This window comes from Rana temporaria, chromosome 7 (assembly GCF_905171775.1).
Source record: "Rana temporaria chromosome 7, aRanTem1.1, whole genome shotgun sequence".
Lineage (NCBI taxonomy): Eukaryota > Metazoa > Chordata > Amphibia > Anura > Ranidae > Rana > Rana temporaria.
The window spans coordinates 57765073-57785732 of record NC_053495.1 but is presented as its reverse complement, the minus strand read 5'-3'; the positions used below and the strand labels follow the sequence as shown (position 1 = coordinate 57785732).

At 45.5% G+C, this 20660-nt stretch overlaps 1 protein-coding gene across 1 annotated transcript in view; it reads left to right on the top strand.

The window, feature by feature from the left end:
* Positions 1-20660, top strand: part of LOC120946186 (protein polybromo-1-like) — a 49239-nt gene that overhangs the window by 12634 nt on the left and 15945 nt on the right. Inside the window, exon 2 of the mRNA XM_040361006.1 lies at positions 2212-2292. Within this exon, the coding sequence (XP_040216940.1) occupies positions 2212-2292 (81 nt within the window). The remainder of the gene's footprint in view (positions 1-2211; positions 2293-20660) is intronic.

The window sequence follows — 20660 nt, the reverse complement described above, 5'->3', positions numbered from 1 at the left end:
AGCAGAAACCCTCCTAAGAGCCCTTCCACACAAACAGCGCTGATGCGTTAGCGGTAATGCGCTGCTATTTTTAGCAGCGCTTTACCGTAGTTTTAGCATCGCTTTTTGGGCCTCTAACGGCTGAATAAAGGATTTAAAGCACCTTCAAAGCCCCGCTGCTGTGGCGCTTTGGCGGAGCTGCCCATTGATTTCAACGGGCAGGGGCGCTTTTGGATCGGTGTATACACCGATCCTAAAGTGCTCCAAAGATGCTGCTTGCGGGACTTTTTTCAGACCCCTTTCACACTGGATGCGTTTTTCAGGCGCTTTACCGCCGACGCCCCCTCACTGTCAGTGTAAAAGTGCCCTTAGACCCCTTTCACACTGAAGCGTTTTTACAGCGTTTTAGCGTTAAAAATAGCGCTATTAAAACGCTCATAAAACGCACTCCATGCATCTCAATGGACCCTTTCACATTGAGTCCTGCAAGCAGCATCTTTGGAGCAGCTTTTGGGCGCTGAAAAAAACGCTCCAAAAACGCCCCTCTCCATTGAAATGAATTGAAAGCGCTGTAAAAACGCCTTACCCTTTCACACTGAGGCACTGCAAAAACGCCCTAAGGCCCCTTTCACACTGGGGCGGCGCTATACAGTCGGAATTTCTGCGGGATTCGGCCGCTAGCGCTGCGGTATTAACCCCCGCTATCGGCCGATAAAGGGTTAATACCGGCCGCAATGCGCCTCTGCAGAGGCGCATTGTGTGCGGGTTTTTCCACAGTTTCCTATTGTTTTAAATGGGAAGGAGCGGTATACATACCGCTTCAAAGATGCAGCTTGCAGGAGATTTTTTTCTCTCCTGCCAGCGCATCGCCTCAGTGTGAAAGCCCTCAGGCTTTCACATTGAGAAGGCTGGGCAAGAGTTTTTCAGGCGGTTATAGCAGCGCTAGCAGCTATAGCGCTATTTTTAGCGCTATTTTTAGGCTTTCACACTGGACTGCAGATGAGACTTTTTTCAGCAATTTTTAGCACTAAAGCGCTAAAGCGCCTGAAAAATGTCTCCAGTGTGAAAGGGGGGTCTAAATGCTACTTATAACGAGCATTTTTTTTTTAGCTTTTTCCCCCTTTTTTTAAAGGAACTGTAAACATTCTCCTATAATGCTATTACAAAAAGCTATCACCAGTGTTTTTTATCCACCATTTTTTTAGCTTAAAGCGGAGTTCCACCTAAAAATGGAACTTCCGCTTAACCCACTCCTCCCCCCTTACATGCCACATTTGGCATGTAATTTTTTTGGGGGGGGAGTGGGGGCTTCAGGAGAAGGGGATTTCCTGTCCCACTTCCTCCCTTCCGCCGAGGGGCTGGAAAGGCGATTAGCTTAATCGCCTTCTTGCAGCCCCTCCCTGTAGACGAGCGCCTGTCCAATCGGACGGCGCCGCTCGCACATGCGCAGTGCCGCTCGCGCATGCGCAGTGGGTGCCCGGCCGTGAAGCCGAAAGCTGTCACTGCCGGGTGCCCACACTAGGAATGAAGGGGGGGCGAGGAGCGGAGCCCCGGCCGGCGCGTCGCTGGAGCCGTGGAGCAGGTAAGTGTCAGTTTATTAAAAGCCAGCAGCTACACTTTTTGTAGCTGCTGACTTTTAATAAACTTAAAAAAAGTCTGGAACACCCCTTTAAAAAATGCTAGTGTGCATGGATGGAGAGTAAACATCAGTAAACTATATGTCCGTGGGCACGATGCACTTTAAGTAGGATCTTGCTGCCAGGCCAGCAAATCTGCACTGCATGTAAACAATACAGGCATACAGTCCTTAGGCCTCATCCCATCAATAATTTCAGAGGTTCCTTGGCATGGACCTGCATAGTACACCTCAGTGCAACAACATCCCAGCCTTTCCTTTCCTTCACCAACATTACCCTCTCCCTAAACCCCCTTTATTCTATTTCTAGATACTCAGTGTAACGCTTTGCACCATTCGCCCTAAACAAACATGGCCGCCTCCATAGAACTATTGACGTTCCCTTACACACAATGGCCGTATCCACGCCCCCATCACCACAGTCAGCTCCGCCCCTCTAATCCGCTCAGGTGCCTGCGCTTGCGATCCCGCCCCACTTGTTGGTGGCCGCGCTTGTAGCCCCGCCCTGGGTTTTGCTGCCCTCTGCTGGTCGGTCCTGGTTGTTCCTCGCGGCCTGCTCTTTGCCAATATCTCATTGAAGTCGTGTCCGTATCCAGATACCGGCTGTTGCTTTGTGGCAGCCCTGGCGACCCCGGTGTGGCAGCGGCCAGCGCCTGTCCGCATGGCGGCGACGCTCGGTAAGTGAGAGAAGACGGAGGAGCTGTGTGAGGGTGGTGGGCAGCGGCGGCTGTGCGGGGTCTTTGTGTGGTGAAGTGGCCCGGACTTTGCTCTCCGTTCATTCATCTTCTAGGAGCTCGAAATATGTGTCCTTCTTCCTGTTCTCCATAGTCTGGGTGCCCCTCTCCTCCCCCATACACCACCATTGTCCCCTGTGGGGGCAGTCCTGGGGGCTCCAGCCTTGGTGCCCATTCTGGGTGATGCTGGCCCAGGTGTGCAACCAGTGACTGAGGTCCTCCCTGAGTCCAGCAATTGTGATCCTGGTCCTCTCCAGCATCCCTGAGATTGTACTTCTTGCTGCATCCTCCCATCCTCCCTGCTCCTCACCTGTGTGATGATGGCTGGGAATCCCATACAGATCATTGGATTGGGTAGCAGAGGTGCCCCCATCAGGAGGGGATGATGGTTGGGAATCCTGTACAGAACATTGGGTAGCAGAGGTGCCCCCATCAGGAGGGGATGATGGTTGGGAATCCTGTACAGAACATTGGGTAGTAGAGGTGCCCCCATTGGGAGGGGAGGATGGTTGGGAATCCTGTACAGAACATTGGGTAGCAGAGGTGCCCCCATCGGGAGGGGATGATGGTTGGGAATCCTATACAGAACATAGGGTAGCTGAGGTGCCCCCATCGGGAGGGGAGGATGGTTGGGAATCCTGTACAGAACATTGGGTAGCAGAGGTGCCCCCATCGGGAGGGGATGATGGTTGGGAATCCTGTACAGAACATTGGGTAGCAGAGTTGTCCCCATCGGGAGGAGAGGATGGTTGGGAATCCTGTACAGAACATTGGGTAGCAGAGTTGTCCCCATCGGGAGGGGAGGATGGTTGGGAATCCTGTACAGAACATTGGGTAGCAGAGGTGCCCCCATCGGGAGGGGGTGATGGTTGGGAATCCTGTACAGAACATTGGGTAGCAGAGGTGCCCCCATCGGGGAGGGGAGGATGGTTGGGAATCCTGTACAGAACATTGGGTAGCAGAGGTGCCCCCATCAGGAGGGGATGATGGTTGGGAATCCTGTACAGAACATTGGGTAGTAGAGGTGCCCCCATTGGGAGGGGAGGATGGTTGGGAATCCTGTACAGAACATTGGGTAGCAGAGGTGCCCCCATCGGGAGGGGATGATGGTTGGGAATCCTGTACAGAACATTGGGTAGGAGAGGTGCCCCCATCGGGAGGGGATGATGGTTGGAATCCTGTACAGAACATTGGGTAGCAGAGGTGCCCCCATCGGGAGGGGATGATGGTTGGGAATCCTGTACAGAACATTGGGTAGCAGAGGTGCCCCCATCGGGAGGGGATGATGGTTGGGAATCCTATACAGAACATAGGGTAGCAGAGGTGCCCCCATCGGGAGGGGATGATGGTTGGGAATCCTATACAGAACATTGGGTAGCAGAGGTGCCCCCATCGGGAGGGGATGATGGTTGGGAATCCTGTACAGAACATTGGGTAGCAGAGTTGTCCCCATCGGGAGGAGAGGATGGTTGGGAATCCTGTACAGAACATTGGGTAGCAGAGTTGTCCCCATCGGGAGGGGAGGATGGTTGGGAATCCTGTACAGAACATTGGGTAGCAGAGGTGCCCCCATCGGGAGGGGGTGATGGTTGGGAATCCTTTACGGAACATACTATAGGGTAGCAGAGATGCCCCCATCGGAAGGTCCCCTTCACAACTTCCATACTGATCATCCGTGATATCCGCCGCGGAATCCCACCTTAACAAAGTGACGTCTGTATCCGTTCTGTTTTTAAGGCAGATCTGAACAGAAGCTCAATGGTAAAGTGGAAGTAAAGGTTTTTATTGCAGAAGAGACGAGCACAATAAAATTAACCTGCCTACCTGCTCACCGTCTTCTCGGTGGTGTAAACAGAGCTGTACATGCGCAGCTCGGCTTACAGGCTGGCATTGCCCCTGTGCAGGAGTGACATCATCCTGTGCCAGCCAATGAAGATGGACGAAGGCCGGCACACAGGAAAGGATGCTGGCACCCATGAGGGGAGGGTCCCTTTAGTTCCACATTAATAGAGAAGTATGGCTAAATCTTTTTCTATTCCATTCTTCATTTGTGGGGCACAGGAGTGCACTGACTTCACCTACATGCCTGATTGATGGCATAGCTGGCTCCAGTCTTTTAGAATGAGGCTGAGAGCCTAGGCCAGCCGCCCCTGACACTTCTCCAGCCCGGCACCCCAGTGAGCCCTAGAGGAGCACAGCCGAGAGGAGAGCAGTGACTGACAGTCACTGCACTCTGCTGAGAACTGACGAGGAACTGAGTGATCAGCGGTCATGTGATCGCTCAGTTCTCAGTCTAGCAGCAGACAGCATGGAAATTAATAAAAGTATGTTTGTTTTGTTTTTTTTTGAATACGCCAAACCTCTTAATCTATAGGTAGGCAGATGTACTCAGATTCGTTGATGTTAGGGCCACAAAACCTTTTCAGAGTGTTTTTTTTTTTGGGGGGGGGGGGGGGACTAGACAGACTCGGAGGTAATCAGATGTAAACGGCACTGTTTACATCCGTCTGCCCATAGACCTAACATTGAGCTTCTGGTCAGATCTGCCTGAAAAACTGAATGGGCATGGAGGTCACAGGGTGACGTCCAGTCAGCATCAATGCATTAGCTGATCTGTTCACGGAAAATTGGATCACTCGTGTGAAAGGACGCTCAGAAAAGAGTTCTCTCAGCAGGTCATCATCTTCATTATATGGTTAGCTTTATTGAACTTTAAGGCCTTGTTCACAGGGGACATACTAAAGCATATTCCCATGAGGGGGGGGGGGGGGGTTGTGTTTACCTGTATAGGGATGAGCAGGGGTTATATACAGACAGGCCTATTGATGTCAGTTGGGATGCAGCGGCTGCACGGACACAGCTCCTGCTCCCAAGCTGACATCTATGTAGGTGCACGGCCTCCAATGCACACTGTCTGTGTTTGGAGCTGGGCACCCACACGCATGTTAGATTGGGAGCAGCGTCTGTACTCATGCAGCCGCTGCATCTCAACTGACATCAATGGGACTGCCTGCACGGAAATGCACAGAACATCTGTGCATCCCCATGCTGGTACAGGGGACCCTCCACAGGAGTACATTTTAGTATGTCTCCTGTACACAAGGCCTAACAGAATAGGTAATTGGCTAAGTGATCAGGCAGGGAATAATTGTAACTTGCAGTTTAATAAACAGGTTAAAAGTAGAATCAATAATGCAAAAAAAAAGAGTGTGCACACACTGCATAATAATGCAAAGCAGATTCTGAAAGCTGCACAGACATGGAATCCTCGTAGCAATGTCTCTGTGGCTCAGTCAGGGTAACATGACTGCACAGCAAAGTCTCTAATAGACTCTATAACAGCAGAAATTCTTTCTGAGAGTTAGTACGTCAGTAAAACAGTTTAGAACTTGCTATTATCCCCATATGGGGGCGTATATCTTTGTGCTGTCCAGGGTAGCTTGGAATGATCCAAGAACAAAAAGGCCACCCAGTGGTAGTGGAGTACTCTGGGGCCAATTGGCTAAGGATTCTACACATTGCTGGGTCTTCCAGGGAAGCTGTGCTGTTAGATTTCTGCCAAGCTGCCACACTGGTTCTGACAGCGCAGGACCTCTCACCTGGCAGCAGATCACTTGCCCAGCTACATCTGCCTTATTGGGCATGGAAACTCTCATCTGCTGAGAAATGGAGACTTCTGGACTTGTCTAAGAACCCAGGGAGTTGTGGAAAACCCAGTCAAAGGGGCCTTTTGATGCATTTGGGCATAGTAAGCAAATAGGCATTGTCCACTATGCTTTTTATGGCCCACATATATAGCCCTAAATAACAACGTTCTTTGTATTTAAATTCTGCAGTAGGAAAATGTTGGTCCCTTTCATGATGATCATGAAATGTATAATGTCAACACTCTGGTCATGGTGAGGCATTCCATTATAATTATGGATGATGGTCGTTGTCCAGGTCTTCTGATATGCTGTTTGAATTTTGGCTATGTGCCTCCAAAATCCGGAGTTTGGCATGTGTTTGTTTACATGGCAGGTATTACAATGTCCAGCTTCATCATTCAGTTCATCTGGCATTGCGTAGTGTAGCGCTCAAATGGAGGTTGCATGCAATATGTTTGCAAGGAATGGTGGGGATTAAGCCGGTTTGAATCTTGGCTGGTTCAGCAGGGACTGGACAAGATTTGATCCATGTATGGGCAGGCTGAGTGTTCCCAAGTCAATTCATCGATCGCCTTGAGGTACAATCAGCATGTCGGATTTTTAACATGTGATTATTGTCAACGGCTATAGCCGCTAGCAATAATCACAGTGTTCTTCCAGCATGGTAGAACACAATGGCTTTGCAGGGGGGATTCCCCCATCACCACTGGCTTTGTTGATGGGGGAGTAAATTGATTTTCTTTCCTCAAGCCCGTGGTTGCAAGAAGGGAGATTCACATTATCTATGGCCTGCCTAAGGCCCTTTTCACACTGGGCGCAGGAGGTGCGCTGGCGGCATAGCGGCACTATTTTTAGCGCTGATATACTGTGTTTTTTACCACGATATTCGGCTGCTATCGGTGCGGTTTTAACCCCCGCTTGCGGCCCAAAAAAGGGTTAATACCTCCCGCAATGCACCTCTGCAGAGGCGCATTGCCGGCGGTATTACAGCGATTTCCCATTGATTTCGATGGGAAGGAGCGGTAAACACCCCGCTTCTTCACCGCTCCAAAGATGCAGCTAGCAGGACTTTTGGAGCGGTCTTGCTAGAATCATTTTCGTAACTAGGCTTTAATATCATCTCAAACGCTAAAGACCAGAGGTACTGTCCGAATACATTTCATGAAAAGAAACTGAGACTTGCTGCTTTATTACAAGGGATTTTTTGTAGATTATAACTTTTTTTTTTTTTTTATATATATATTTTTCTGGATAGTTTTGTTGTTGTTCTGTCTCTCACTGTTAAAATAAATCTACCATTAAAATTATAGACTGATCATTTCTATGTCAGTGAAAAAACATACAAAATCAGCAGGGGATCAAATACTTTTTTCCCTCACTGTATGCGGGAAGTTTTGTTTCCATCTCTGTGTCTCTTCTGACTGAGGCTGTTCACTTCACTGGGTATATGTGAGGGTTACATCCACTTTAAAGGGGTCGTAAACCCTCACGGTTATGCATGCATTCAGGTAAAAAACCTTCTGTGCTGCAGCACCCCCATAGACCTCCCATTTTTTTGCCTGAGCCCAATCGTTCCAGTGATGGGAATGAGTACAGCAGCTCAAGCCACTTTCTCAGGTCCTCATTGGATAGATTGATAGCAGCAGGAGTCATTGGCTCCCGCTACTGTCAATTAAATCCAGTGATACGGGGGCTGAGCCGAGTGCTGCTGTCTGTGTTGATGGACGCAGCAGCAGGACTTGGGAGAGTGCCCCCATGGAAAGTGGCTCTCCATGGGGGCACTCGAGTAGTGGAGAAGGGGGGACCCCAGAAAAGGATTGGTGTATAAGTACAAGTATAACATGTTTGTTATTTAAAAAAAAAAACAACAACAAAGCTTTACAATGACTTTTTAAGTGTTCTATTCAGCTGGCTGTTTTTTCTGTATGGGCACATGACACTGTATGTTCAATTCTGTGTTTTTCTGGGTCCATGGAAATAAAGAGGTATACTCATGAGTTTCCTACATTCTTTAAATGCATCACTACAGGGTTTATCTGGGTCCACCAGTCTCCTGTGGCTTTTGGAGGAAGATTTTAGATAAATCCTTTCTGCTATAGTGTAGTGTAACCAGCTTAATAACAATAAGAGGTCAACTAATTCCAAAGAGCACTTTGAAGGGAGATGGAGGAGCGTGGGTGTTGTGTTGAAGAGTTGGCATGATGTTTTTGATCACAAGAAGTGACAAGCTCTAGATATGTAGGAGTATCCCTTATCCCGGGGATCTCGACACCTGCATTGTGTGTTTGATATTGCAGCTGGCAATTTTCTACTATCTCTCTTTCCTCCCTTTTTTTCTTTTCTTTTTTCTATACCTTCTTCTTTCCTTTTTTTGTTTTGTTTTGACTTACTTTTATCAGCAGTCAATATAGCTTTGACTATTTGGATTGAAGACTTCTTGTTTATGTTTTTAAGTCTTTGGGAATATTCGTATTCTCTGTATGCCATAGTCAGGATACTTTAGGTTAAATCGAGCTATTGGAGTTTGACAATTTTTCTATTCTCTACTTTTGGACGCTCCCAGCGGCTTTGGAGGTTTCTGTTTTTCCGGAACCGTGTGACCAGTCCGGTTTCTTTTTTTTTGTGGCACATCTTATGAATGTACTATTTTAGTCAGCAGGGTTTGACAAATTTGCTTGGAATCCTAGGAGCCAGCTAAAAAAGTTAGGAGGCAGAAAACGCACCCCGTCCCGACGAGCTTGCGCGCAGAAACAAACACATACGTGAGCAGCGCCCCGCATATGTAAACGGTGTTCAAACCACACATATGAGGTATCGCCGCGATTGGTAGAGCGAGAGCAATAATTCTAGCCCTAGTCCTCCTCTGTAACTGAAAACATGCAACCTGTAGATTTTTTTTTTTTAAACGTCGCCTATGAAGATTTTAAAGGGTAAAAGTTTGTCGGCATTCCACGAGCGGACACAATTTTGAAGCGTGACATGTTGGGTATGAATTTACTCGGCGTAACGTTATCTTTCATAATATTAAAAAAAATGGGGATAACTTTACTGTTGTCCTTATTTTTTAATTAAAAAAAGTGTAATTGTTTCCCAAAAAAGTGCGCTTGTAAGACCGCTGCGCAAATACGGCGTGACAGAAAGTATTGCAACGATCGCCATTTTATTATCTAGGGTGTTAGGATAAAAAATATATATAATGTTTGGGGGTTCTAATTAGAGGGAAGAAGATGGCAGTGAAAAATTTTGAAAAATTACATTAGAATTGCTGTTTAACTTGTAATGCTTAACTTGTAATACCAACGGCCACCACCAGATGGTGCCAGCTTACACATCTGGTGTTAATAACTTGTAATACCAACGGCTCACCACCAGATGGCGCCAGCTCACAAAAAAAACCCACCTTCCAAGCCAAGTCGCCAGGACACCATTTCTAGTCGCCATGGCGACCTGGCGCCCGGGATTTGTCGAGCCCTGTTAATCAGTATCCGGCACAGTGTGTACCCATTGAGGGTGTCGGAACAGACTTCAGAGATAAGTGCACATATCCGGTTTTCCTACTATTGCAAACTTGTTTACACACAGCTAGAAAGGATAACCTATTATAAGCTTGATGGAAATTGTTCTCATATGTATAATTCCTTTTATGTACTGTATGCATTTTATTCTGCCCAGACTGTTCTGGAGGCATTAATTTGTATTGTACTGCTTTTCAATAAACTTAAAAAGAAAAAAAAAAGTGACAAGCTGTGTGGCACATTAGTTAGGACCTTTAGACACTTGTATGCCTTTTTTTGGGCACAGTACAATATGTGAACCTTTTTCCCATTTATATTATATTGGAACATGTTATAACTGAAATGTTGTGATTTGCACACTAATTTGTGACTTGGAGTACTTTGTCTGCAATATTTGTATTATAATACCTCTTACCTTTCCTGCTGACTATTGTTTTGATCATGAGAAATCCTCAGCTGAAGTTTTCTGCATGTACTTCCACTTCTGGGGTGCCAGCTTACTGGTCTCTTGCAGTGCTCACTGGTCCTCCTGTGGACCTTCATGTCACCACAATGTCCTGTACTTTTTTTATTTTATTTTATTTGGAGTGGTTGTTTGAAACCAGCATTAGTAATGTGGAGTACATAGAACTAGCCAGATCAGTCCCTGGCCGGGCTTTGACCCTGGTGGGACTCAAAACACAGATGGTAGGCAGAAGTGCGACCTCATAGCCACTTTGCTGACTGTGAAAATATCTTCATGTCTGACAATCGTATGTCCTGCTTCGATCCTATTTGGGTCAACTACCAGGGATCCTCAAACTACGGCCCTCCAGCTGTTGTAGAACTACACATCCCATGAGGCATTGTAACACACTGACATGACTAGGCATGATGGGAATTGTAGTTCCTGAACAACTGGAGGGCCGTAGTTTGAAGACCTTTGCTCTAAACGAATTCCATGAAGAAGGGGACGTTTGTTTTTGTGCTTTTGACCACGAAACGCGTCGGGAGGACTCCACTGTCGCCCCATTTTTTGCATGCAAGAATTCTTTACATCAGCCAAATGTAAGTTTGTCAGCTGTGAATAAACACACAATTTTTTATCATACGGAGTTACGCTATGTGGCCACCTCTCTTTTCTCCCTCTTATGCACCATTATTTCACTGAACCAATTGGTTTTGGGAGTCCTACACCAGTACAGTTTCCAGTCTGTCCCTGGGGACCTATTCCATCCAAGGATACATCATCCAATTGGGTCTACAATTCCCGGCCAAGGATCGTTTTCTGACATCTGTCATACAAAGCCTTAATTGACCTCTTTTGGCATATGCCACTAGTGGTCAATAAGTTCCGGTAAGCCTGCACTTTTATCGGTGGTGGGATTATATCGTTTTAGAAGTCACGCATCTTTTCATCTTATTCACTCACTTGAATGACATGTGGAAAATATGAACTTCAACATTATCAATTATTTTGAACACTAAGTTTTGTCGGACTTTGTTTTTCACTTGATATCATATCAAGTACACTAGACCATTTATTTATTGGCACTTCTCTTTTCTTAAAGGGTTGTACATACCGTATATTTACGTTCTACATTTATTTATTTCTGTGTAATTTTTAATACATATACTATGGTATTTTGGTATTTAACATATCACTATAAGCGCTACACTTATATATCTTTTTGACGTTTGTTTTGTAGGTGATGAATTACAGGCATACCCCGCTTTAAGTACACTCACTTTACATACACTCGCAAGTAAGGACATACCCGCGACCGTATGTAAAGTGCCTTACAAGTACTGTACAGACATTTTGCAGCCGCAGTAGAAGGAGCTGAAGCTCCGAGAGCATAGCCTGCCCTGTTCCAGTGTGCCCCTGACACCCCCACTACAGCCCCTGGGACCCTTAACTACAGCTTCTGACACCCCCACTACAGCCCCTGAGACCTTAACTACAGTCCCTGACCCCCCCCCACTACACCCTAGAAGTTAAAAAAGGTATTGTTTCACTTTAAGTACATTTTCGTTTTACATACATGCTCTGGTCCCATTGTGTACTTAAAGTGGAGGTTCACCCTAAAAACAAGTATATACCATTCAATCCAGCATACTGCCGACATGTACAGTATGCTGTTTTTTTTCTTCCGGTTTACATACCGTAGTATATGTATTTCCCCCCCCCGGCTTCCGGGTAGTGAATCCCACGGTAGTGGGCGTTCCTATTCAGAGACTAGTGATTGACGTATGACAAAAGCTTCACCCCCGGCGCATAATGCGCGTCACCAGTTTCCGAAAGAAGCCGAACTGCGCACCGACGTTCGGCTTTTTTCGGAAACTGGTGACGTGCATTATGCGCCGGGGGTGAAGCTTTTGTCATACGTCAATCACTTAGTCTCTGACTAGCACTACCCGGAAGCCGGGGGGGAAAATACCTATACTACGGTAAGTAAACCGGAAAAAAAAACAGCATACTGTACATGTCGGCAGAATGCTGGATTGAATGGTATATACTTGTTTTTAGGGTGAACCTCCACTTTAAAAGTGGGGTATGCCTGTATGCTTGTTTTTATAGTAGTTTGGGAGGCTTTTCCCCCCCATAAATCAGCATTGAAATAGTTTGTGCTGATGCATAATATTTATTAAATGACTAAAAGTAAAGCATGAGTGTCAAATTATTTGTTCATTTTTATCACTCCTGTGGGTTTCATATGTACATTTTTGAATGACAGTTCTTGATTGACCACCAGCAAATCTTTCAAAGTCACATTCATTGCTTTATAAATATGTCCTTAACCATTTGTTATCGGTATTATTTTTTTCTTTTATTTTTTTAGGGGCAGTGTATTATGTGTATTCCTAATCCTGTTGTAGAATGATGAGTTAAATATTGAGGTGGGAAGGAACGGAGCCAGGTGTAAAAGCCAGAGGGGAACTCTGCATACTACACATTTAAATTAAATAATATTTTTGGGAGAATTGCTGTGAATGACAGTCTGATGAACGTGCAGAATGATGAAAGATACATAATTTCTTTGCCTGGTTGTAAAGGCTGCAGGTTATTTACCTTTTAATGCATTCTCTGGTACACATCTACGTATTTTTTTACCTTTGCATTTGCAGATCCACAGAAACGCACTACAAACCATTTAACCTTTTATTTCCTATCACCTCTAAAAATCTGGATTTCCCTTCATTTTCTTTTTTAGTGGCAATGATCACCAATTCAAATTCTTGTGTTTTCCCCTGGATGTCCTTGCGTATTTGGACTGTTTCTGGCTGTTGGTATGGAGTGCTCCAGCACAGTAGTATTGTTTAAAAGGGGCGGGATGACTCTGCACATGTGCAATAATGTCATTGTGTTTGTGATGTCCAGGCGCCATTTATGATTCTCTTGCGTAGACAGCTTGTGTTGCAGCTCCATTCAGCTAGCAACTTGCTATCAGGATACAGCACGTGCATGATGCATCTCCACAGGGTTGACTGCCATTTTAGTCTTTGGCTTGTGCTTACACTGCTCTCAACTGGTTGGCCTTTCCCTGCAGGTTTTATTTTCAGCACAAAAAACAACAGTCACCGCCCGTACCTATGACATGGTCTTCACAGCAAGGAGCACTGGAAGGGGCGAACGCATGTCAAAAAAACACACAGAATTTCCAAGCTCAACTTACCAACCAATCAGCAACCAACTAAATTCACCTGTCTAACAGTGCGTTAAAAACAGGGGTTTGGTTGCACGCATTTGCAAATACATGCGTAAGCTGCAGGCCCCGTCAAGGCTCTCTGTGTACTGCAGACCCTAACTATAAAATTTAAAGAGTCTCCTCAGAGGAAGCACATGTATGCTGATAGATAGATGAAGGGCAGATGACTGGAGGGAGACCAACCCTCCTTAAAGGAGGGTTGGGCTCCTCAGAAAACCCTGGCCATGCACAGGCAGAGAGGTTGGTCTAGATGATGGGATGGGCTCCCAAATCCTTCTATCAGATGGGAAAGACCCCCTGCACATGTATCCCTGCAGTGGCTACCTAAAGGTTTAGATTAGCACTGAATTCTACCCAGAACATCCTGCTATTTGAAAGCTCCTGGAAGATTTTAGGAGCATTGTGTTTCTCACTAGATGCCTTGGAAGATCCCATAAGGCAGCTGTCAAGGGTGGACATCATGTCTGTCCACATACTAGGGAGCATATGTCCCAAGTGCAGCCCTTTGAGGGTGAACACTAGTTTGGACCATCCTTGGATACCTTCATCCAGAAGATGACTTTGGGGAACAGCATACTATTACCCCCTTATGAAGAAGGTGACAGACCAAAATGCGATGACACCTTTGCAATCAAACGAGTTATTTCGTAAGCATCCTTGGGATCTAGGCAAAACCCTACTTCCAAGATCTGGTCCCCTAGGTCCTCTGGATCCGGAGGCAAATCCTTGCAGTAAAGAAGCACCTCCACTTGCGTGGGTGGGGGGTGGTTAGTCTTTTGGCCTTCGCAACCACCTGGGCTCTGGGAATCACAGAATACTATGTCTGCTGAATGGTGCCCAGAAGTTTCTTCACTGCTTTCCTCCTTCATGCTTTATGCACTTGAGGGTATTTTCAGGTCCACAAAAAAGAGCTGTGTTCTTTTCGGCCCTGCAAAGACTTCTGTCCTAAGGGGTCATCACACTTGTGCCAGCAGAGGAGAGGTCTCACTGCTTCCATTCCAAGCTGTTCATGACTCTCCTGCCAAACTGAAATGTCAAGCCTATGCTAGACTCTCTTCAAATTCCTCAAGGTATGACAATTCATGTTGGAGTCCAGCCAGTTGGTAATTGCTTTGCTTCATCAGGGAGACTTGCTGGTATTAGCGGATATCAAGGATGCCTACCTGCACATACCTGATTTTCCAACCTCGCCAGTAGCGTTCTGCTATTTGCAGTAGAGGATTGCTGCTTTCAAATTGTGGTGTTGCTTTATTGGCCTGTCCAAGGCCCCCAAAGTGTTCACTAAAATGTTGGCTCTGGTTCTATGGTCCGATGTGGGGTACCTGGACGACCTGCTTCAGGAATTGGCTGAATCTGATGTCAAAGGTGAAGCAAAATGGTACAAGTCTTTGAGAGGGTTGACTGGGTGCCAAATCTTCAGAAGTCAGCCTTGGTTCTAACGCAACATCTGGAGTAATTGGGTTTCGTATTCTGCACCGCACAGGAGAAAATACTGCTTTCACAGCAGAAATGCATATATCTTCATTGGAAGATCTCTGCATCTGTACATGCACATGAGTTGATGGCATCCTTAGATGTGGTCCCCTATGCCCAGTTTCACTGAAGAGCTACGTAGCTTCATATCCTGGTGGTGTGGGACAAACCTTGAATACTTGGATCTGCCAATACACCCAAGACCAGGTTGGCTTTGGAATGGTGGATATCCACCCAGATTCTGGATAAAGGGAAATTCATCCTTACAGTGAATAAAAAAGGTCTTCATGACGCATGCCAGCCTATCAGGCTGGGAAGGTGTTTTGGAGAACCTCTCCTTTTGAAGGAGCACAGTGGTCAGAGGAGTGAAAGCTGCTGATCCACATCTTGGAACTTTGTGCCATTCAGCTGGCTCTTCTACACTGGACTCTCTGACTTTAAGGTCTTCCTGTCAGGATGTAGTGAGACAATGCTGTGGCATGGATCAACCAAAAAGGAGGGACAAAAATTTACACCAAGGTTTCTCAACTCCAGTCCTCAAGCACCCCCAACAGGTCATGTTTTCAGACTTTCTATTATTTTGCACATGTGATTTGATCAGTTTCACTGCCTTAATAATTATCACTGTTCTAATGTGAATTCAGCCTAAACGGCAGCAGTTCCCGGCGGCAGTGAGCTGGCGCTGGGGGGTGTGATTCATCGCATCACACAGCTCACTTTTTTTTTGGACAAACATTTATTTGCAGTGTACAAAAGTGACCCTGTATGTCACTGTACAGCGGTGCGGTGCGCTACACTGCTGTACAGTGACATGGGATGGTGTCCACTGCATTGTGATAAAATGCAGAATTCAAGGCTTGCATGTTGTGGGGCCCTTTTTTGTCTGTTCTTTAGTCTGGTGTGGAAATATCTGGCTCCAAGTACCGCCGAGGAACAGATATTGACCTTGGTCTTTCTGGTTCAGAAACCTATCTTGTCTCATTCATTGGTTAAAGCCTTTGTGTAAAGTGTCGCACAGATTGATCTCCTTGTAAGGTCTTTTGTCTCTGTGGGACCTTAACTTGGTCCTGTCTGTTTTGCAGACTTCTCCTTTTTAAAGCTCACTGACAGATTCCATTGTCAATCCTTATGTGCAAGGTTGTCTTTCTGATTTTTAGATTTTTCGGCTTGCAGGGTCTATGAGCTTGATGCGCTTTCATGCAAAAGACCATTCCTCGGTTCTTTAACCACTTCAGCCCCGGACCATTTTGCTAGTCAAAGATGAGGCCACTTTTTGCGATTCGGGACTGCGTCGCTTTAACTGACAATTGCATGGTCGTGCGACGTGGCTTCCAAACAAAATTGGCGTCCTTTTTTCCCCACAAATAGAGCTTTCTTTTGGTGGTATTTGATTCGCCTCTGCGTTTTTTTGTTTTTGCGCTATAAACAAAATTAGAGCGACAATTTTGAAAAAAATGTATTTTTTACTTTTTGCTGTAATAAATATCCCCCAAAAATCTATAAAAAAAAAAACTATTTTTTTTCCTCAGTTTAGGCCGATAAGTATTCTTCTACATATTTTTCGTAAAAAAAATCACAATAAGCGTTTATTGGTTTGCGCAAAAGTTATATTATTTATTTGTATTAATATTTTTTTTTTACTAGTAATGGCGGCGATCAGCAATTTTTATCGGTCCTGCGACATTATGGCGGACACTTCAGGCACTTTTGACACATTTTTGGGACCATTGGCATTTTTATAGCGATCAGTGCTATAAAAATGCATTGATTACTATAAAAATGCCACTGGCAGGGAAGGGGTTAACACTAGGGGCAAGGAAGGGGTTAAGTATGTTCCCTGGGTGTGTTCTAACTGAAGGGGGGGGTGGACTGACTTGGGGAAATGAGTGATCGCTGTTCATACATTGTATGAACAGACAATCGGGCATTTCTCCCCCTGACAGGACCGGGAGCTGTGTGTTTACACACACAGCTCCCGGTTATCGCTCTGTAACGAGCGATCGCCCGGCGGTGATCGCGCCCACCGGGCACGCGCGTGTCGGTGTCAGGGGCGAGTGGGGGCCGACCGGCCGCTGGTCGGCAAGCGGTTAATATAATTAGGTGGTAATAAGACCTTGGTCCTTTTTACTACCTAACGTGGTTTCAGTAAATCAGGACATTGTGTTGCCATCTTTTTTTCTTAAAGAGGAACTGCAGTCTGCTCACATAATTTGTAATAAAACCATCTTTGCCATTCTGAAGCTTCTCTCCAACCACTTTGCTTATTATTTAATATATACTCTGATTCTGTACTTGCCAAATATGCTGCAGAAATCTCCCTCCACTGAGTCTGACTGCATCGATTTTAAGTGTTGGCAGCTGAAGCTGCTGCCTGTTCACTTCCTGGATTTACACAGACACACAGAGTCGCACCTCGAGCCCTGCAGCTCTCATTGGTCCTCTTATGACTTGCCCATCCCTTCCTGGTAAACTCCCATGAGAGAGAGCTGTGGATGATGTCACAAGCCTAGGCTTTTTACCAAACAGGAAGTGGGCTGTATAACGTATTTACTGGCAGAAAAAAAAAAACTTTACTATCCATAGGTAAAACAACAAGGGCAGAAGATTTAATAGATGGAAAGTTTAAAAAATGTCCACAGGTCCGCTTTAAGTGGTTGAAAACCCCTCACATATACCCAGTGAGGTGACTAGCATCAGGTCATACACAGAGATTAAACAAATCCTCCTACATAAGTGGTACATTTTTGTCTGCAGCAATTTCTTCTATATATTGTTCTAAAAGCATAGATCAATGATTTTTCTTTCTCGGCTTTAGCAGCAGGGGGTGGGGATCTGAATTGTCAGCGCAGAGCTCAGTGACACGCTGTGACCTCTCCTCACAGTACACAGGAACAATGAAAAGCTGTGGCTTTGAATCACAGGCTTTGAGCTCTCCTCCCCATCATCACCTTTTTATCTAAACCTGCCAGAAGTTACTCTAATGCTGATATTAGAGGAAGGAGGCAGCAGTGAGAAATCACACTCGGTGCTCTTGATAAAGACATGTACACAGTATAACCACTTTAAAGTAGAAGTTCATCCAAGAACTAACTCTAAATCTACTCACAGCTATATTCTAACAATAATCTATCTACCCTTGTACAGCAAAAATCACTATACATACCTTTTCTGCAGTTGTTTCGGTCCGGTCCCACGCTGAGTTTAGCAGTGGATCTTTGTTTAGGCATGTGCAGGAAAGGCAGCCGACAACGGAAGCCCCATAGTAACTCTATGGGTGACGTCACTTCCCAGGCATCTCCTGCACACAGCATCCGCCGCTGGAGACTGGACCGGATTCGCTTCAGAAAAGGTATGTACTGTATTAGAGCTGCACGATTAATCGTGGAGAGAATCGCGATTTCTATTCTCCCCGCGTGCGATCTCCCCGCGGGATGACCCGCAATTCTTCTGTTTTCACCGCTGGTTCCACGTAACTATCGTGGAACGCAAATGGCGCCGATATCAAAACCGACGTCCGCAGCCTGCGCCGCTGGATAGATGCCTGAGCTTCAAGTCTCACAGTTCTATACAACAGTAGTTTGTATCCATGCACCACCCAGTGGTTGCCGGCGGTACTGCTTCTGATGTATTAATCCTTCTCACAGTTCTGTACAAATGTGTATCCATGTGCCACCCAATGGTTGCTGGCAGTACTGCTTCTGATGTATAAAAAAAAAAAAGGAGACCAGTGATATGTCTATAATGTTAAAGACCATATAACTCCTATGAAAAAAGCAGAATCAAAGTTTGATAAAAGCAGAATAAAACTTTGATTCTGCTTTTTTCATAGGAGTTATATGATCTTTAACATCATAGACATATCACTGGTCTCTTTTTTTTTATATATTCATATTTTCAGATAAATCACAGGTTTATTTATTACATTTTTTTTTTTTTTTGCGGGGGGGCTCTGGCATACATTTTTTGAGAATCGTGATCTTTAGTCTAAGCAAAAAATCGTGATTCTCATTTTGACCAGAATCGTGCAGCCCTATACTGTATAACTATTTTTGCTTTGCAGGGTTAGATGGGTTCATTTTAGAATGTGGCTGAAAGTAGGTTTAGGGTTAGTTAGGTTTTGGCTGAACTTCTACTTTAACCATAGGCATCCTAAGGAAAGGTTCTTCATTTTTTGTATGCTGTGCAAGCAGTTTCTGTTTATCTAAAGCCTACAGCTTAGTTTTGACAGTCTGATTCCCTCTTTGTTCTGCCAGGGGCTTCCCGTAAGGTTCAGACTGCTTCTCCATGCACATTTCAAGGTGGATTCATCAGCTCGTTTATCAGTCCTATGCTATGAAGGGCAAGGTTGGAATCTAGGAGCCAGCTAAAAAATTAAAAAGCCAGAAAACGTGCCCCGTCCTGCCGGGTTCGCACGCAGAAGCGAACGCATACGTGAGCAGCGCCCGCATATGAAAGTGGCGTTCAAACCACACATTTGACGTATTGCCGCGATTGGTAGAGCGAGGGCAATAATTCTAGCCCTAGACCTCTGTAACTCAAAACATGCAACCTGTAGAATTTTTTTAAACGTCGCCTATGGAGATTTTAAAGGGTAAAAGTTTGTCGCCATTCCACGAGCAGACGCAATTTTAAAGCGTGACATGTTGGGTATCAATTTACTTGGCGTAACATTATCTTTCAAAAAAAATTGGGCTAACTTTACGGTTGTCTTAATTAAAAAAAGTGTATTTTCTTCCAAAAAAAGTGCCCTTGTAAGACCGCTGCGCAAATGCGGTGTGACAAAAAGTATTGCAACAACCGCCATTTTATTCTCTAGGGTGTTAGAATAAAAAATATATAATATGTTTGGGGGCTCTAATTAGAGGGAAGGAGATGGCAGTGAAAACACCGGGGAAGCTCCATTAGCATTGCTGGCTTACTTGTCATGCCAACGGCCACCACAAGATGGCGCCAGATCACAGAAGGAAGCCTAGGTCTGCAGAAGGCCGCAAAGCCGTGGCCTCAATTACTGTCCGGTGCAGCCTGACGCATGGGGTATCCTGTGTCTCCGAGCACCCGCGACGGCTGGTATTGAGGCTGCGGCTTTGCGGCCTTCTGCAGGCCTATGCTTCCTTCCCCGGGCGCCAGGTCGCTAATTCTAGTCGCAATTGCGACCGGCGCCCGGATTTTGTCGAACCCTGTGCTAAATTATAAATACCATAGAATTCATATACATAAAGTGCACAAAATACAGGCAGTAATAGATTCAAGCCCCAGAAACTCAATATTAAAGTATAATGTCCACAAGGGGCCACTAGAGGTGTACCCCTACATAAAATGAGTCCTCATAGATGATCGTTTAAAACAGGGTTCGACAAACCTCGGGCGCCAGTCAGCAATTGCGACTAGAATTAGCGACCTGGGGCGGCACAGCTGGGGTATCCTGTGTCTCCATGCGCCCCACCTCCCCCGCCACACCGGCTGGTAATTGAGGCCGTGGCTTTGCGGCCTTCTGCAGGCCTATGCTTCCTTATGTGATCTGGCGCCATCATGTGGTGGCCGTTGGTAGGACAACCAGCAATGCTAATGGAGCTTCCCCTGTCTGTTTACACTGCCATCTCCTTCTCTCTAATTAGAACCCCAAAACATTATATATATTTTTTATTCTAACACCCTAGAGAATAAAATGGCGGTATTTGCAATACTTTGTCACACTGTATTTGCGCAGCGGTCTAGCAAACGCACTTTTTTTTTTTTATAAAAAATAAGAAAACAGTAAAGTTTGCCCAATATTTTTTTTTATATTGTGAAAGATAATGTTACGCCAAGTAAATTGATACCCAATATGTCACGCTTCAAAATTGCGTCCACTCGTGGAATGGCGACAAACTTTTACCCTTTAAAATCTCCATAGGCGATGTTTAAGAATTCTACAGGTTGCATGGTTTGAGTTAGAGAGGAGGTAGGCCAAAAACGTGTATAAAGTGCACGGGCACTTTAAACACGTT